We start from the raw sequence: 19,532 nt of genomic DNA on the forward strand, positions 1-19,532 counted from the left end.
CTTTTTATACACTGTAACTTTTCTAGGAGTATATGGATGAAAGTTTTGAATTAATGGGGTATCCAATGTTATTTACCGAGCACATTAGACTCGTTACTTTTATAATGGCTCGGAATGGTACAAGGAAAATTTCAAAGGTTAGCTTAAAGACTAATCTCCAATAATACTACTTAGGGTATTTGGTTGTTGAGGAACAAAATTGTTCTTAAGGAGGGAACTATAAACTTGTTTGATTGTTTCTCCACCAATCATCATTGAGTTACTGTTTGGTTGCATATTTTAAATTCAAACTTCACTTACACAATAAATGACCTTTTAAGATCTTCTGATGGCATAAAATTATGGTGCAATAAGAAATCTTAGGTAAATTCTTTGTTTTTTGTTGTAACAGATCAATTTTTTTTTTTCTAGTTTTAATCCTTTTATCTTCTTTCTTTTTTTGTCATGTCCCTGTTTTTTTTACTTTGGTTATTGACTTTATGGCCTTTTCAATATACTCTCAATGATTATATATATATAAAAAAACAAAAACATAATTATTAAAGTCATAAACATAGTTAGCCTAAGACCTTTAGAACTCTCCCTTTTTATGTTGGAAGGAAATAAATCCTTTCCAATTTTTTTTTAAATTTGGATATCCAATTTTAGGCTCTTGTCTCAGTGAAATTCTTTAGCATACTAACTTTTACGCCAATGTCAACTTTCAAATCAGAATTTAAACTCAGCAGGAAAAAAAATACATGTAAGCACATGTCTAGGCTTGGTGCAAGTCATTGAGAAAAGTTTTCAAAGAAGTGCATGTTATATATATATATATATATATATATATATATATATATATATATATATATATATATATATGAGAATATATTGAAAATGCCATAAAATCAATAGTCAAAGCAAAATACAGGGATATGACAAAAAAAGAAAGAAGAAAAAAGGAACAAACTTAGACCGCGTTTTTTGCTGAAAAGTAGTTTTATTTTGAAAAGTGAATTCCGGAAAAGTATATTTCGGGAAAGTGAATTATTTTCCAATGTTTGGTAGTGTAATGGAAAATAAGTTGGAAAAATATTTTTCAGTGTTTGGTTATGTTATGAAAATGAGTTGTAAAATAACTTATTAATGTTTTATTTTTTTCAAGTTTATTAAAATAATGAGGAACAAATCTTACAAATTAAAAAGTTGAATGAGAATAAAATTTAAAAAAAAATATAATTTCATAAATTATCTCAAATAAAATAAATAATAATCAAAATAATAGAGATCAAATCTAAAAAAAAAAAAAAATTAAAAGATGAAGAAATTAAAATAATAATAATTAACATTTTATAAATTCAAATAAAATAAGTAACAATCAAAAGAATAAGGATCAAATTTGATAGATAAAAAATTTCAATTAAAAAATGATAAGGGAAAAGCAAATAATAATTATAAAAATAAGAGAACTAAAATTAATATAAAAAATTAAATTTTAAGAGATGAAATTGAAAAACAAATATTCAAAACAAAAAAAAAATATATATATAGCAATCAAAAGTTTGAAGACAAATTTGATATAATTAGCAAATAATATGATATTTCTAAATATTTCACAATTTCTGGAAAGTGTTTTTTTGCTCAAAATAAAAGGAAAACACTTTTCCTGAAAACCAAGTCAAATTTTTCTTTGACTAGAAAATATTTTCTGTTGACCAACTTTTCTAATGGTAAACAAACACAAAAAAAGTATAGAAAGTGATTTTTCATAAACCACTTTTCGGAAAACAAACACAGCCTTTAGTAAAAAAAAAATGATTTTCTATAACATAAACAAAGAAGTTGTCTAAGATTTCTTATTACACTACAGTTTCATGTCATCAGAAGATCTTAAGAGAATATTTCCTTTATAATCTAGAATATACAACAAAACAACAACCCGATAAAAAATGGTAAGAAGTGCATGTTCTTCATACAATTTCTTTTTTTTTTTTTTTTTTTCCTTTTTGGCATATTGATTCCTTTATGATTCGCATAGCTTCTTCACCAACTAATAAATTTATGTCACTTAACATGCAAATCCATGTTACCATGAATACCAGCCACACCCCACCCCCAAAAACAAAGTACTTGGAAAATATTTAACAAAGAGAATCATAGATGTAAAACTAAGACTGACCCAGTGGGTCAACCACAACCTTGTTAACCAGGGCCTAGACTAGTATGGATTGAAGATAAAATAGAATGAAAGTTAACCCAGTCAAAACTCAATCCTTAACCTATTAATTTTTAAAAAAGAAAAATTGATCAAAACAATAATGTTTTGATTTTTTAAAAAACAAATAGGGGTTGACTCCCAAATCAAATTTTATAACTATGCAAAAAATATAATAATTTTAAAAGCATTTCATATGCTCATCTGACTTGTTTAGTTGCTAAAGTTTGGGGTCATGGCTAGACTATAGATAAAATTTTATTGAAACAAAATCCACTTGTGGAACCATTTATACATAATAATTCATTAAGATGACACTACCAGAATTTTTACTTTATCAACAGAATATTATGTCAGTAGGTTGACACTAAGTACATTGGGATGACTTCTATTGATGGAATCACAGACGGTTATTGTTAGTTCTAAAAAATTTCCTTGACGATTCTTGTTCTGTTTGTAATTTCATCCATAAAATATTCATTGATAGATTTACAAACAAATAAAAGCGCCAAACAAAAAAAATATCCGCTTTATTCTGTCGGTATATCTCTCGTGATTATGACATTATTGATAAAAAGACCATATGTAATTTCATCAGTGGTTTTTTGAATATTACCGACATAATGAAACCATTAGGGATTAAATAGTGGTAGTGATATTTGTAGTAATTTCTTTTCAACTCTATGAATACACCAACAGACTTAATTTATCAGGTAAGACTGTTAGTGATTGTATTAAATAGTGGCAATGGTATTTATAGTAAAAAATTTTTTAACCCTCTTTAAATATATCCGACAAACTTAATTCGTTGGTAAGACTATTAGTAATTGCATTAAATTTTATTTAAAAAAAATATAATAAAATGAGTGGAAAACAATTAAAAGGAATTAGATTATAATTAAAAAATTAAATATTTATTACAAATTTAAAAATTCATTTGTTCAAATACAATTAAGCTAGAATAGAGAGGTTGAAGGAGGAGGAGAAGGGTCTTTGCCAGGACCGTGATGCTAATAAGGGGAAGCACATGTACTACTCATCTATAATTTCAGCTCCATGTACATTCTCTAGAGTTCAATCGTCTCAAAACTAAGTCATTATGTCTTAATAGTAAGATAGGTCGTTCGAGCTTTAACATGTTGGTTTAAAATCACCTCAAACTCTTGAGTTTGAGTGTTTAAATTTGATTGTAAGTATCCAATGGTTGAAACACTCTAGGTCGTCCGCAAGCCCTCAATCATAGTGTTTGAGATACCGTAAATCCGATTTCAATCCAGTTTATCGGGCAATCCTGTTTCCACCCATAAATCTGAATCAAGTTTCGGATGGGTCGAAGGACCATCCATATGTCTCTCTTGCAATTGGTTGTTATATGTTTTCTAAAAAAAAAAAACAGCAAAAAAAAAAAACTTAAAAAAAGAAAGAAGAACGAAATCAAGCGTTTCACGAAGTACGGAGCTCAGCTATTCATAAGTTGTTGCATCTCTTTTTGATGGTCATCATTCTGCACATGTGTCTCTGCAAAAAGATTTATTGGTCTTGGTTCATGTCCAAGAACCATAGTCCGCAAGAAAAAAATTGTTGTTAGTTAAACATGTTCATATAAAATAATAATATTTTTTTTAAATGGATGTAATAAAAAAATAATCATTTGTTCCAGTTCTCCGCACTAGATTATGATTGTCACACGAAACACTCAAATGTCACGTGCTAAATATATTCTTCCCATGCAACCTTTGAGACGTACAAAAATCTGAAATCCTTCCAAATCATCACACTTCCTTTCAGTTTGGAAGCTCTTTTTTTTTAGCATATTTTTTTTGGTGTTTTTTAGAAGTCTCATACAAAAAATCACGCATAATTTATATGATATAAATGAATTATCGATTAATAAATAAAAATAAAATTCAAATATTTAAATAAAAAATAGTAATTTTATTTTTATTTTTATATAGTTACAACGTGATTCTCACAGGCCATATATGCTTAATAATTCATTAGGATAAAGAAGAGATGAAAGGAGAACCACAGAAACACAAGCAGGATGTGAACCAGGTGATATGGTGGTCCTAGCAAATCCAAGCTGGGTTCATGTACTATCATGATATATAGTAAGGTCACATCTTACACAAAATTGGAAAGAGAAGTCATGTGGTCCACTATATTAATCCAGCTATCATGGAAATAAAGTGGTAAGGATTTTCTTCAACCTTTAGTCATGAGTTAGGATAGATTTTTCCTTGTTTCTGTTTTCATTTTAGTTTTTTTTTTTCCCCTTCCAGTCTTATCTATTTTTATTTTAAATTTTATTTATTTATTTACTTTAAATTAATATATTTTAGTGTTTTCATATTGTTTTGATGTGCTGATGTTAAAAATAATTTTTTTAAATAAAAAATATTTTTGATTCATTTCCAAGTAAAAAACACATTAAAAAATAATCGTCGTGAAACTCTCAAATACCACAAAAAAGTTGTCATGATGTTTTTTCTCCTTACTCTTTGAATGTGAATTGTTTTTTTGTTATTTCATAAATATTGATGAATAAATCTTTTTTATGTGAATATATATATATATATATATATAATTGCAAGAGTTAAAATTAAGTATTTTCGGACCAACTTTCTCATATCAAATATAATAAAAATGTTTCTTAAGATTAATATAAAATTTTAAGTTGAGTGTTTTTAATATGATTCTGGTATATATGCTTTATTAAAGAATTTATGCTTTAATTTTTTTTTCTGAGTTCCTATACTTTTTAAAAATTAAAAGAATTATGATTTTGGTGTATTTTATTAAAACTTCCATGCTTTAATTTTTTTCTAATTTAGTTCCTATGTTTTTTTAAAAAATTCATATTCCTTCATTCTTAGAAAATGATCAACCATACACATCTGTTTCAAAATCACCCTTCTCAAAGGTATTTAAATAATAAAATCACTGCCAAATTGAGAGGTATTTTTTAAATAATTGTTATCAATTGATCCGCTTTTAAATAAATAAATAACCTGTGGGACATTAAATAGAATTTTCTAAAAAATACAGCCATAAAAATAGGTGATTCTCTTATTGCTACAACTTGAAAAATTTGCATGAAATACTGCTTTGAAATCAATTGTTATCACACACTCAATTGATCAAGACGTTTAGTACTACTTTTTAAGAGTATTTTTAAAAAAAATTTTAATTTTTTGTTTTTCTTTAAATTAATATATTTTCAATATTTTCAAATTATTTTGATGTAGTAATCTCAAAAATAATTTTTAAAAAATAAAAAAATTACTTTGAATTCAATTAGCAAACAAATTGTTAACATGTTGACTTTGAATAATAGTTCACACATTGAAGGTTAAACGAACTCTTTGATAAAAACAGCTGCCTACAACGAAGGTGATTAGCAGCAAGATTATACTGGATGGATGCTGGCCTGCTGTAAGGGGTAGCTTTCACCCAATTGATAGCTTTTTTCATCCTAATCATGCAAAGAGTTGAGTAAGACAACACAGCAGCAAAATTCTGAAATCAAATTTCAATTGATAACCAAGAATTTTCCAATTAAATAATCAATATTTCTGATCACTGGTAATGGGAAAGTTACATGAAAGTTGGAAAGCAAGAAAAGGGAAGAAAACTCTCTTTGGAGGGGTTAACAACTTGAAATAAACCGTTTACAAAACTCACTGATGGTCACAGGTATGCTTCACTGTCATCTGCTGCTGACCTACTTTATGCTATAATCTATGCTGGAAACTCTTAGCTGCTTTGAAATAAATTATGGGAAAAAAAACAAAAGAATGAGACCCTTTGATATGATACTAGTTAGACAGACTAATAGGCCAAAAATTCTAACGGATTCAACAATGATGTCTAGCTTCTATGTTGTTCCTCAATATTAATAACTCTACTTCAAAACTCTTCTGTAGAAAAGAACATATGCAGCAGAAGTCTTTATCTTCTCCTGGCTGATTGGGGAAACATGACTATCGTCAAAGTCATACCACTGATCACCCCCATACTGCATCAGGACAAAGACAAAAAAAAACAAAAACACATTCAACACAGAACATAAGCTCACTTAGAAACACAATCATTTGTAATAATTCATAAGAGAAAGGGCAGAACAAGCCTCAAATTTCATACTAATGTATGAATTACAAATACAGCAGACATATTGCCCTTTTGCAGTAGCTATGCAGTTTAAGACCAAGCACACACATCCACATGCGGACAGCCAAACTAAAAGGAGCATACTTTCCTGGCAAGCACACTCCAGGTTAAAAGGAGTTTGTTTTTACTCTTAAGCCACCCACATGCAAACCTGAGTAATTGTTCAAGTAAATGGTCGGTGCATCAATTCTTGTGAATTTCTTGGTAATATCATCAGATGTATGTTACATATTTGCAGGCTCTAAGCCTCCAGTTACCCAAAACATAAAAACTAGATGAAATCATAGTCATTGTTTGATTGGAATCCCTGTTAACAGTGCATGCCATCTGATGGTTGACTAGCTTGATTTATGTTCCACATAAGCAAAAGTAAGGTTTTGATACCAACTATGAGATGGATTCAAATGTCACCAAAGCAATACATGATATAGCATACCACAAATTATGTAATATGTCATTAGCTGCCAAATTCTACGAAGTCCAGGATGAGAATGAAATCCCAGTCATTAGCTACAGCTGGGGAAAAGGAGGGAAGAAAGGGGATGGTGAAATAGAAAAGGGAGAGAACACATCACTTACATGGATAAATGCTGTGTAGTGACCGCCTCCCATGCTTCCATAGTGATTACTGATAGCATAAAGCATGTAACGATGGGATAACTGACCATTCTTGTAGGAAAGATGCGTTGACAAATCAAGATCATCAACAGGGAAGTCAACATATGTCTCTAGCTTGTTCTTTGCAGAATGCGTATACGAGAATCTCTTTAAATGAATAACCAGAATCTCTGGCAGTCTCCAGAGATCTAATTTTTTACTGGCTTGACGATGCTGCTTGCAACTTGGACAGTACCTAAAATTGCATAAGACATTTCCTAAGTTACAAGAATAAAAAAAGAAACACAGGACTACATTTTACAGCAGAGAATCTTCAGGTTTAACAAGTATAAACACACACACACTACTTGATCACTTCTCAAGTGTGCAAATCCCCTGCATACGTAATTCACAAATATAATGAGCATATATACACCCACCAACCCAGATACACATAATTCCAATAAAGATGCTGAGGTTAGTTAGTGCCATTTGTTGAGAGCAAAAATCCATAGCAAAAAGAAAATTGCACTTTTAGATGCAAAACATAAAGCCATGTGATTTTTTATTGCTTGTGCAACTCAAGTCATATTAAAAAGGAGGATAACGTGAGTTGACTAAGAGAAAAAAAATTATTGAAAGGGATTTCTGAGCTAATACAGAGAACCTGATTGCTACTGCAAATGTGTATATAATGACAAGCCCCTTCTACCAAAAGGTTCCTAAAGCTGTAAGACAATATTGAAAATCTTTGGACATGACTAAAACTCCTTGTTTATCTACCAAAATAGAATGTCAAAGCTAATGGGATGTTCGCAAATGGAAATAAGGAGCTATAAAGAACAAAAAACTAACTGACAACAGCATTTCTGCCAAAAAAATCACATCTTCAAATACAAATACTTTCCAAGTTATAATTATGAGAAACGAAGTGCACTGACCACATGTCTTCTGGTCCAAGAGGTTCCTCCTTTAAAAATGCTTCCAGGCACTTGTATAGAGAAACAGATTCCTGAGGTCTCTTTGCAAAAAATCCAGACTTGAAAATCTCAGGCAATGAGCTAAGAAGGCTTGTGTCGTACTGTTTAGACAGTTTTTCTGGCCAGCAAACAAGCACATTAAACCGCCTGTGTAATCCTATCTTTGGTACAGGCTCATTCATTACTATATTTTCATCCTTGACCATTCCCTTCTCATCTGTTAAATAAAACTGTAGTTCAGAATCTGATGGCAACTCAACCCCTTTTGCACTACAGGGTTTTGCATCACCATCAGGAAAGGAACTGGTGTTATCCACCATCCCTTCCACTTCTTCAATTGTAGTGCTGTCCAAGTCATTATCCAAGGTACCATCAGGAGGTATCCGAAATGGAGCAACCAATTGCAGATATAGATTATGAATGTCAGACCCACTGACAAAATTGTTGACATTCCCTACTAGAGGGATTCCAAATGCCTTCAAACTTGAAGTAAGTTTCCCATGGAAGTAATGCCTGATAATATAAAATCAATCAGAGACCTTGGATATGGAAAACTAAACAAAGAATGAAAATTATTCTTGTATCAATCAAAAAAACTCACAAGTACTTGTGAGTACACGTTTTCATTGAGAATCACAGAGATTGTGCTAGCAGTATTCACATACACACTTCTTCATATACTGATGCATAAAAAATACAAGCAAACTAAGAACTAAACAAAAGAGCATGAACATGATCCAAGAACTAGGAATACTTACTCCTCCATGTGCTGATGCATAAAAACAACCAAGGGAGAATTGTCAAAATCTTTTTTTAACCGATAAGCAACCAAGCGGTCATTATCTCTGATTAAGGACAAATAATCTGCTGGCTCCTCTAGAAATCGTATAATGCGATTGTTGTATACCTGTATAGAGCTCTACTGCTTAGTGACCAAGTTAAAAATATATGAGAAAATTAGAACCCACCAAACAGATTCAGATTTCATAGCTCCAAAATACCTCCGCCACCAATAGGGTCTCATCAATCCCTAAAGAACATGCAATGCTTAGAGCCTGGATAAGATCTTCACATTTTCCAAACTTTGGCACAGAAATGGTATATGAAGATGGTTGAATGCTGCCATCGGTACTAACAACAGTCAAAGTCATAGTCCGGATATTTGTTGACGGTAGAGGTAGTGATAGGTACATAAATGGATCAAATGTAACAGAAACCTTTCTGCAATCAGGACAAACTAGAGTTGATTTATATTGACCCTGCAATAAAATAAAAGATATGATGTGAATCAACATATGGCTTAAACAGTTATCATATTAGCATGCAAAAGCCACCAATTTCAATCTCAAACAAAAGAGATAATTAGGAGCGATCTAGAAGCATAGAGATACCATATTCAGATCACTGACTTTAAATAAGGAGATCCACACTAGTAAAAAATTTCAAATCAATTATACATTAAGTTACATTAATCTAGCTATATATAGTCAACTTAATCTTGAATGCGGTTTTGGTTCTCTGTAAGGATCATTATGCAACCAAACAAAAAATAAGATTTGATCTGTATGTAAGGAATAGAAGCCAACTGTTAATGCAAGAGATAATCTAACAAAGTAAAACTGTTAATGAAAGAGAGAATCTAACAAAATACATAGAAATTAAAAACCTGAAATTTAACTCATTAGTACATAAATAGTAAAAAACTGAAACTCAACTCATTAAGAGCTCACAAATTAAAACATCTTAATAACCTCTATCAAAGATTATTCCAGAAATGGAAGTCTTAACTGGCCATCGAAAATGTTTTATGCTTCATACTGTGTCTGGCATGTACAAACAAATTTGTATTCCATTAATATTACTATCAGCAAATTGCAAATAAAACAAGGAAACAAAACACATACCTGGCAAACATCGACAATAACAGAGTCATTGCGAGCCACATGATTCTGCCAATATTCATCAGCTACTTCTTCATCTGGCCGACTCTCCTCATCTTTGGCTTCTACATAAGGTTTGGATTTCACACGATTGAGATCCTCATGGAGCCCATCCAACAAAAAAGCAAGGAGTTCCTACAGAAAATGGTGTATCAAAATTCAGAATACATATACATGTTATACTGTGTCCCTTGAACCATTCTTAAGAGAGCGAGAGAGAGCTTCAAATTTTGAAGCAAGAGAACCTAACAAACCTGAGAATCATGCTGATTAAAGCCACTGAATTGAGGAGCAAAACGAGCAAGCTTTGACTTGAATGTTCTTGGAGCCACGGGAGTTGCTCCAGGAGCCCACAATCTCCTTAACAACTCCCCGAAAGCTAAGGCAATCTCACCCTGGAAAAGACAACAAGCTATGACTGATAAGAAAACAGACATGATAGGCGATTTGAAAAGAGAAACGGTTAGAGAATCATCAGGTATGATAACCCACATTCATCCCCAAAGGGTTCTTGTGGTTTACTTCTCTGCCATAATCTCCAAGAAAATAGTCTACAAGCTTTGGTGTGTGCGCTAAGCACTGAATGGCACTATTCATGAAGCAAGTATTTCCAAGATTCTGTAACCCTGTCAATCCCAAGGAACCAGCTTCTCCAGATCTGCCGAAAAACGCTGAAGAATTGCTGCGGAAAATACTGGTGCTTGTATTGCCAGCATTTCCATTCATAGCAATTGAAGTTCCAGAAGAATGTATTCCGTTATAATTTTGTACAGCCATATCAGCTTTCTTCCCTTCTCTGCACTTAATGCTATCAGACAATCCATAAATTTGCAACTCCAGGAGAAGCTGTAAGGGAAAATGATGTTGATGACACGGAATCAGTTAACATGCATAACATGTGATTGAATGACCAAACAAAGTAGTGTGTACAGACATGAACCACAAGATATGTAATTTTATATCAGATCTGTGTATGACCAATAAGAGATTCCAGAAAACCGAACAAAAGAAATGTACATGAAATCCAGAACTAAAGCAAACATTGAATTACTGAGGCTTGGACTCTCAGTCCATGTGTTTTTTCAGGTTGCACACAGCATATGCAGCAGGGTATGGTGGCTACCAGCTATTGGAATAGATGTTCTGAGGGTAAAGTTTTGTGTGTTATTCTAAGTGTCATGCAACTAGATATAATTGGAAGATTCAAGTGCCAAGCTGGGATCTCTACATCGAAGTATCTTCTGTATGGACAGCAACCTGTCCAGTATTCTGACTTGAGTGAATTTCTTTATCAGAAACGAGTGTCATGAATAACTGCTTGATGTGAAAAATAGGCATGGAAGTGGATTACGATTTGGATTGTACCTGAATAAAATAAAATAAAAAATGAACAGGAACAGGAAACCCTTAATTATTGGTCAATATGATGCAGCCATCCACCCAAATTTTGAACTTCTATTTATGGAACCCTCAAATTTTGAACTTTGTCATCTGAACCTTTTTCCTTGTTTTAAACAATCAGTCAAGCAAGAGATGAAAACAAATATAGTAAAAAGATGACACTGTCAAGCTGGAGATGTAGCAGAGCAACCAGGACAGTTCCACTTTATATCTAAGATCTTTGACCACGGCCACAAGAATCAAGAGCTTTAGATGGAATAAAAATTTCAATTCATGACATCAAATCTGGGATTTTTACAATTTCACTGGTTCAGTCCTTCCAAAGGAGAATTCTTCAGATTCTTATTGGATTTTTTTTTTTTCATAATTTATTGAATCTGTCAAATTCCATGAAGCAGCCATAGACTTGTCACAATCAAGATATGTCAGTTGCACATTGGTGAGCAGCTTCTCAAAAACCACTGCACCCAATATCACTAGAATCACACCAACTTACAGCCAAGTCAATGCAGCACATTGTCTAGCTTAATACCTAAAGCTACCAATCATGAATCCATTGAACATTTCAATCAACATGGTCCGCAAAAGTCCAATAACAATTTGACAATTTCAAATAGCATTTGACAAAGTTGAAAGGGAATGACTAAATACCAGTCCCTGAAGGATCTAAGGGTATATTTTTTATTTTGCAAAGATCTATGCGCATGCAGAATAATGACCAAAAGGTTACAAAACAGCTACAACATAATTTACATTTTTTTTTCTAGAAAACATTCTTTTTCCTGATAAGTATACAAATCTACTGACACGGACACCAAGAGGCAAGAAGAACCACTCATTTATAGAGAGAACCAAGTTCAATGACAGTACAGCATATGAAAACACAAATTATGTGATTGATAAAATTCAAGAACCCTCTTCATTAACAAAAAGTTGTCTAGCTCGCCAAAAGCATATAGTTCAACCCAAAAAATCCAAAAGGAGTTGAGGGCTGGCTAAAATATTTACTTGCTTTACTCCTTCCACAATACCGAAAAAATGTTGAGGATAAACCTGAATATCTTTGTTCCCTTTAACAAAACAACAACTTCTTCAAGCATTTAGCTCCTGGTCAACTGAAAGTGTCATAACCCAGTGGAAGGCATGCTAAGTAGGCATAAAATTGCCATGTCACATGTTGACACCATTATACCATCTGAAAACTTATGTGTGCCTTCAAATAGATGTTACATCATATTTTCTTCCTGTCTCCCATTTACTCGTACTTTTCATCCCCAAACCTAAGTTTTACCTAGGTAGATGATGACAATATTCCAGGACATTGGCAGGTGAATGATGCCAAGGTTAATGGCATACAAGTCAAACCAGAATGTAATATCTATGTTCACACCATCCCATCAATGCTCATGTGCGCATGTGTGTGTGAGCAAGAGCATACACAAGCACACATATGTACAACAAAAGAGCTCTGCATCAAATTTAGGAATATTAAACTTGGCATATCTCTTTTGGATTTTTAGGAGAGGGGTGGAAAATGAGGGGGGCAATATATATTCTTAATTCATTTTGCATGTTAACTTCACAATCAACTGGTGGAACATTACAAGAACTAATTTATACTTGGTTTCTTTCACTGAAACCAACAATCTATGAGAATTAGAGAATGTATGAAAGCTTAGACATCATAACTCCATCAAGTACATTCAGAAGGCACCAAGAGCATCATTGATGATAGAAGTGAGGAGCTTCCCACCAGAGTTCTCTTGAAAATTGTATGACAGGTTTAAAACAATTTTCAGTGTTGGATAAATTAAATATTATGGAAATGTGCTACCAAGCTTAGCTTAGACCTTAGCAAAATACTTAACACTAATTCCAAGTGATATAAGATCAAATCCCACTGACAGAAGGGATGGCAAGGATGGGAGGAAGACAGCCCCCCTTGCATGGCTCAAAGCCCAACATGCTTCCCAATGAAGCAAAAATGATGATGATGACGATGATTACAACGACTGCATGCCCAGGATAATTGATGTAAACATCATTTTCAGTCTCTCTTGGAAACCCTAATTGCTGTGTATGGGCATGGTTAGTAATAAATATAAAGGAGGAATTTGATCCCAGCACTTATGTCTACAATCACCCAGGCTCTAATATCAATTATAACATGATCTAGTATATATTCGTAGTAATTATGATTTCTAAGATAAATTAAAGAACCTAAAAAATAAAATAAAAAACACTTACCTCCTGATCAGACTGCTGCTGACAGTCCTTTGGGAACTTAGTTTTGTCATTCGTGAAAAAAAGAGCCGTCTGCCCCGAAAAGTCCCAGATGCGAAGCTGTACAGCAGCAATAGTTGGACTCATTAGCCACTCATAAAGTTACCACTACACCAGCTGGATGAAGCTCTATCTTACCATCTCAGAATCAAGACTGAAAATCTTGCAGGCTCTTCTGAAAAGCTCAGTTACATTTTCCTGGAAAAATTATAAACAACATCAGGTATGTCGTTGAACCAAAGACATCCTCAACAAGCTTCATGACCAAAAAATTGCAAGCACAAAAGCACCAGAAATTAGATGCAGGCAACATTGTTGAAGCAAAACCATTACTCAAAGAGTAAGGAAACCCGATTGTGACTGGAATTCTTAAAATGCTTCTATCAATTATATAACTATCATGATGTCTAAGAACACTGACACAAATCAATGTCCCAGATTTAATTGATCACCAAAGTCTATTCACAGAAAGTAATTGCAGCATAAAAGATGTGCCAATAAGTACACTCAACTGAATCTTACACAGTTGAAGAACATACCAAAACAATACATCTAAGAACATATAGAAAAGCATGAAGAGCTGACAGACCTACAGATTCTCAGATCATTGATTAAATAATACACTTTGAATTGGAAAAGTGTTGGGGTACGATGTCCTCTAGTTTCAAAATCATAGGGTCCCTAAGCTTTCAATAGACAGGTCAGTACGACTACAGTATGAACAACCAAAACCAAGATTACAAAATGGATAATACTCCTCTGAAGCTAAATACATTTCTTAATTAGTTTCCTGTCTGCAGTGCAAAATGAAATTAGGCTCAACACCGCTCAAATATGTTTGACTTCCAAGTACTTAACATTGAAAGTCAGAACCCAAGTGATAATAAGAATAAGAATAAAAATAGTTTGGATTCTCCACCTGAGCTTCTATCTCTACCTGCTTCCAACAAAATAAGAAAAAAGAGGGGCTTAGTCTTGCATAATAGAACTTAAGAGCCCCTTCAGATTTACAAAAGTGCAAGAAACAGGTAAGTAAAAAAGTTTGGATATTTTTATATCTAAACAACCATGTACCTCAAGTGTTTCAACTGTTTTTATTTGAGGATTTAAATTTGACCAAAAGACAACTGGTCCTTTACTTGAGTATTTGATCATAATAAAATCCACGGCCTACAAGTCAAACTAGGTCACTGAATTGATGAAGCAAAATCACTCTCTTTTGCAGCTCATATCTAGTCTTCCACTCCTATACATGTTTCTCATTAAATAGATTTTTGCACCATAAATTTAAATCCATTGACTAGAAAAGCTAAAATCTGGACTTTAGATTGGAGATCCACGCTTTCACTTCTCTTTTCCATTAAGCTTCAATAGAAACAGTCAAAAGTTAAGATCTTTTGAATTCAAGATTGACATTGCAAAAATAGCAACTTATTTGGTACAGGTTGATCAAAGAAATTATCAGAGTCCAGACACTACAGTACTGTAAAATGTAAGTTTTGGGAACCAAAATAGCCAAAGCATGGATAAATTAAATAAACTGACCTTTTTGATAACTTTTACTCCTAATGAATTTGTCTCTCGCAATACAGAAAGCCTGAGTTGTAAAGGGTAGACATCTGACATGTCATCTTCCGCAGCAGAAAAGGTTTTTCCGCACTTTGCTGCAACTTTAGCGTCACTGTGCCTGAAGAGAGAATTAATATTAAGCAACTCCAGTTTTATAGACAACAAAACAAAATAAAGCAACCACAGGGCTTTACTTCTTGCACGAGAACAATAACCAGTATCCCAAAAACCAACATGCATTTAAATTTTTAATCAATCACATAAAAGACATACCATCATTATAATAAAGAGCCAAAAAGAAAAGGTAACTTCCATATTTATCGAAGTTCAAATAATAAAAACACTCCAACAGATCTTTTGCTAGCTTCCAAAAGATTTTAGGCTGGTTGCATTTGGAAGCTTCAAGCTAGAAATTTCTAAATGTTTCTCAAATGAACTTCATTCAAGATGAATAAAACTTTCAAAAGCAGCATAGGCTGCATTGAAATAGTTAGCTGCCAGACAAAAAATTCCAGATGGTTTTTGTTGCCCCACATTAGGAAAACTGGCAGAGTAGTTTCGCATGAATTTACTCAAGTGTATCATAGGGAAAAATAGTTTCAACTGCACTTGGAAGACTGTAGAGTCCATCCCTTAATTACAAAAATGCATCCAACAAATTCATGAGTGATCACTAGAAATTAAATTATAACTACAGCATTCACACAACTTTGGAATTGAAGGCAAATGAGATATTGGGAGAAAATGCACAAGATTGCAACAGGATAAAGTCTCCTTGCAAATATCTCAAATACTAAAATTGGAAGAACTGGCATGGTGCTGATCAAAGTCATTATTTAGTAATTAAAACAATGCAATGTATAGAACAAATAGCAACAGATTCATATTAAAATCTCATTTTGGCCTTGAAACACATTTATAATGGCAAAAAAATGATCAACTACTCCCATGCAACCCTAAGACAAAGAGTTGTTTTACTAATTATTAAAAGCTTTTATGGTGAGGCAAAAAAAAAAAAGACAAATGCTTAGAGGATTAGGTGAAATGAATTATCAACCATAAACAAAAGGCTATAACTGTATTAAAAATGGAAAAGAATAAATTGATCAAGTGAAGCAACACTACTTATGGGATCTTTAAGGAATCATTCCGATAACTACTTCAGTAATTAGCATGCTAAAGAATACCAACAACAACTAAATGATATTAAAAGAAAAAACAAGGCATCTAAAGCACAAGTGCCGTCATGCTAAAGAATAAATTGATGGAGTGAAGCAGCACTACTTACAGGATCTTCAAGGAATCACACCGATAACTACTTTAGTAATTAGCATGCTAAAGAATAGTACTAACTAGTAGATGATAGTAAAAGAAAAGAAAAGCATCTAAAGCACAAGTGCTGTCATGCTAAAGAATACCTTCAGTACATATTTACATAAACCTTGCCAAATTCTCACAAAACTACCAAAAACTTGATCTAAAGAACTTACCATTTAAGTGCCTGCAACCACATTTCTCCCGAAACCAATGCAAAATCCCGCCCGGAGATACCCACTTCACCACTTTCACCATTCTGCAAAGAATTCTCTTCTCTCCTCAAATTAAACGCAAGTTCTGGATTGAAGATGCTATTTATAAGCTTCATAGGACCTGCATACGATGAAGGTGGAGTTGCCATAAACAGAACCCCTCTATTCCCATCTGATTCATCCGACGTCGTTGCATCTTGTGCATCCTTCCACCACCTAATCACCCAGATCAAATTGCAGAATGCAGGCCGACCCACGTCATGAAAACATTAAACAAAAGAAAAAAAAAGGATTCCCCTTCTTCTCTTCCGAAAAATCATATCTAAAATGCAAGCCTCGAGATTGAATCCTTAAACAACTCAAATCCCAACCCAAACCAAACCCATTTCATAAATTGAATCAAACTCAAAATGGAACCAAACCCACTCCATAACTCAACGAATAAAACCACAAAAACAATCTACTTAGTAACCCCACACTGTTTCCCAAAAAAACAAGAACAGAATTTGAATCCTTTGATCTTACATTCCTTCCTATTGCTACTTCGTTTGAGATTTAAAATCAAGATTTCTATTCATTTATTCCCACTTAAGTTTTGAAGTTGATTGATTAAAAAAATTAAAAAAAAAAAGATTAAATTAAAAGGAGGCAGGCACCTCTGTTTTGGTCTAGATTTGTAAAATGTAGACCCTTCAAAGTATCAGATAAAGTAGTTGAGAGAGAGAACCTGTAAGGAACAAAGTAGACTTGCTGGTCGTTGTCTGATTCGGGTAACTGAGTTGAATCGGAGAGATCTTCAGAGAGACCGTTCTCCATTGGAGAGGGGGGGAGAGAGAGAGAGAGAGAGATTTGAGTGATTTTAAAAATGGATAAAAGAGAGTAATGCAATGCAAATCATGTTTTTTTAATCTCTTTTTTGTAATAGACAAAGCCAGACGGAGAGCATATAGCGGTAGTGGATTTTGCCGGGAGAGAGCTGGAGCTTTTTTCTGTGAAGAGGATTCAAGAAGGGAAAATAAATAAATAAAACTCTAACAAATTAAGTTAATTTTTATCTTATAGAAAGAGTGTTTTTTTCGTAGTTAGCCTTGTTTTGTTAAGTTATGTTTTTTGTAAGGAATGAAATCAACAATCTCAGATATACATAGGAGAATGATGAAGGTTATTTTTTAAAATAATATTTTTTTTATTTTTAAGATTAATATATCAAAACAATTTAGAAATACCTAAAACATTAATTTAAATTAAAAAATTAATTTTTAGAAAAACCATAGCATAGCCGTAAAGATAGACATAACCTTAAATCTCAGAGTTACCATTTAAAAATATTTTTCAAATAGTCTAAGAAATAAATTTAATGTAAATTAATATAAAAAATACCTAAAAATATTTTTTCAATAAAAAAAATAAACCCGGAGATAGCATATGCTGGAATCTTCACAGCATTTGAAAAATAAAAATAGCTTCTTATATAGAAATAAATTTGATAGCTTCTTTTTTTCTTTTTCTTTTTTTTTTCATTCAACATCAAAAAAAAAAAACCTTTAAACCTTTTTAAACTAGGATTTTCCAACGCATAAACTTTCTTTTCCAATCATGCATATGGTCTAACCTTAAGCTAACTTTCTTGTGACTGTTGGCTATTTTTTGTATTTTGATGATTGATATTCATATATTGCATCTTCGCAATATATATAAAAATAAAAATGGATGGAATTGATTTGATTGGATTAGATTAGAAAATACATATGATTAAAATTACTTTTTAAATAGTAGTTATGATTGTTTTTCAAAATATTTTTTATTTAGAAATGTATAAAAATAATGTTAATTTCTTACTTGAATCTTTCTAAATTTAAAATTGTAATTTTTTATATTAATTACATTATAGCCTTTTAATTTTTAAAATTTATTTACAATTAAGTCTCATTTAATCAATCATTTTAGTTTAATTTCTTTGATAATTATTATTGTATGCGACCCATTAAATTGACTCAAATATAAGCCACAATCCTAACCAAAATATAATTAAACAAATTAAATAATTTAATTTATTATCAATTCAGCTAATTGATCAATTTATATTTTAACATTTAGATTGTCAGTTTTTCAATGTAATTATTATTTATTCATCAATAATATTTCAATTTAGACATTTGAGTATAAAGTGTCCTAATATGTCAAATTATATTTGTTCTTAATACCATAATCATTAATTCTTTGAATAAGATTTGTAACTATTTTATAATTTCATTCATCTTGAAAGCGTGTCTGCTTTGACAAATCATATTTGTTCTTTTATATCATGGTCATTAATTCTTTAAATAAAATCATTTCACCTTACAGAAGGATTATACAATTGATATTATTTGAGAACACGTTGAATATTTTCTTTACTTCACATAGGTTTATGAATCATTTTTTGATCACTCAAATACCTTAATATTGTTTATGGTATACCCAATATCTATTTATTTACTACCTATTATTAAGACAATAAGTGGTCATGGTCAAAACATAGCATTTTCTCATATAAAAATACTTAGTGATCTCAAGTTTAATAATTATTTTACACAATCTTCATATATAAGCGTGACCTCTCTATATGAAATCCTCATATAGATTATTTTAGTGTATTTATCATTTAATAAGCAATTGTATATTAATTTCAAGTATTTCTTATACCCTAACTTATGAGAACAGTTGATGCATTTTATAAAAGAAAGAATCTAGTATATATTACTCTCAATGACTCTAATTAATATATAATATTAATGGAACATTGACCATGAATATTTAAGAACAATACTTTAATGTATTAAAAATTCTCAACATTATAATTATTTTATAATTTTTATTTACAAAATAT

General features: G+C 31.9%; 1 protein-coding gene across 2 annotated transcripts; it reads right to left on the reverse strand.

Moving 5' to 3' along the window:
• Positions 1-5,711: 5,711 nt before the first annotated feature.
• On the reverse strand, positions 5,712-17,756 carry LOC118046940 (ubiquitin carboxyl-terminal hydrolase 8). Of its 2 annotated transcripts, XM_035056042.2 has the most exons (13): positions 17,391-17,756; positions 16,625-16,879; positions 15,111-15,252; positions 13,704-13,763; positions 13,530-13,625; positions 10,374-10,727; positions 10,136-10,276; positions 9,846-10,016; positions 8,943-9,200; positions 8,700-8,848; positions 7,903-8,454; positions 6,944-7,217; positions 5,712-6,212 (listed from the first exon to the last, which is right to left on the reverse strand). In XM_035056042.2, the coding sequence occupies exons 1-13, from the start codon at positions 17,477-17,479 to the stop codon at positions 6,099-6,101; spliced, it is 2,655 nt and encodes an 884-aa protein (XP_034911933.1). In that variant the 5' UTR covers positions 17,480-17,756; the 3' UTR covers positions 5,712-6,098. The 2 variants fall into 2 exon arrangements, with proteins under 2 accessions (XP_034911933.1, XP_073261535.1); XM_073405434.1 differs by lacking the exons at positions 16,625-16,879; positions 17,391-17,756 and having other exon boundaries at positions 13,530-14,930; positions 15,111-15,249.
• Positions 17,757-19,532: the final 1,776 nt, after the last annotated feature.

The sequence above is a fragment of the Populus alba genome, chromosome 1 (genome assembly GCF_005239225.2).
Source record: "Populus alba chromosome 1, ASM523922v2, whole genome shotgun sequence".
In the NCBI taxonomy this organism is placed as follows: domain Eukaryota; kingdom Viridiplantae; phylum Streptophyta; class Magnoliopsida; order Malpighiales; family Salicaceae; genus Populus; species Populus alba.

What these genes read in the sequence shown, in the direction of transcription:
- LOC118046940 (XM_035056042.2), bottom strand. Translation starts at nt 17,479, where the DNA reads ATGGAGAACGGTCTCTCTGAAGATCTCTCCGATTCAACTCAGTTACCC. An exon ending in AGAACCCTTTGGGGATGAAT is followed by an intron (nt 10,277 to 10,373) that starts GTGGGTTATCAT and finishes TGTCTTTTCCAG; the next exon opens with GGTGAGATTGCCTTAGCTTT. An exon ending in ACTACACAGCATTTATCCAT is followed by an intron (nt 6,213 to 6,943) that starts GTAAGTGATGTG and finishes GTCCTGATGCAG; the next exon opens with TATGGGGGTGATCAGTGGTA.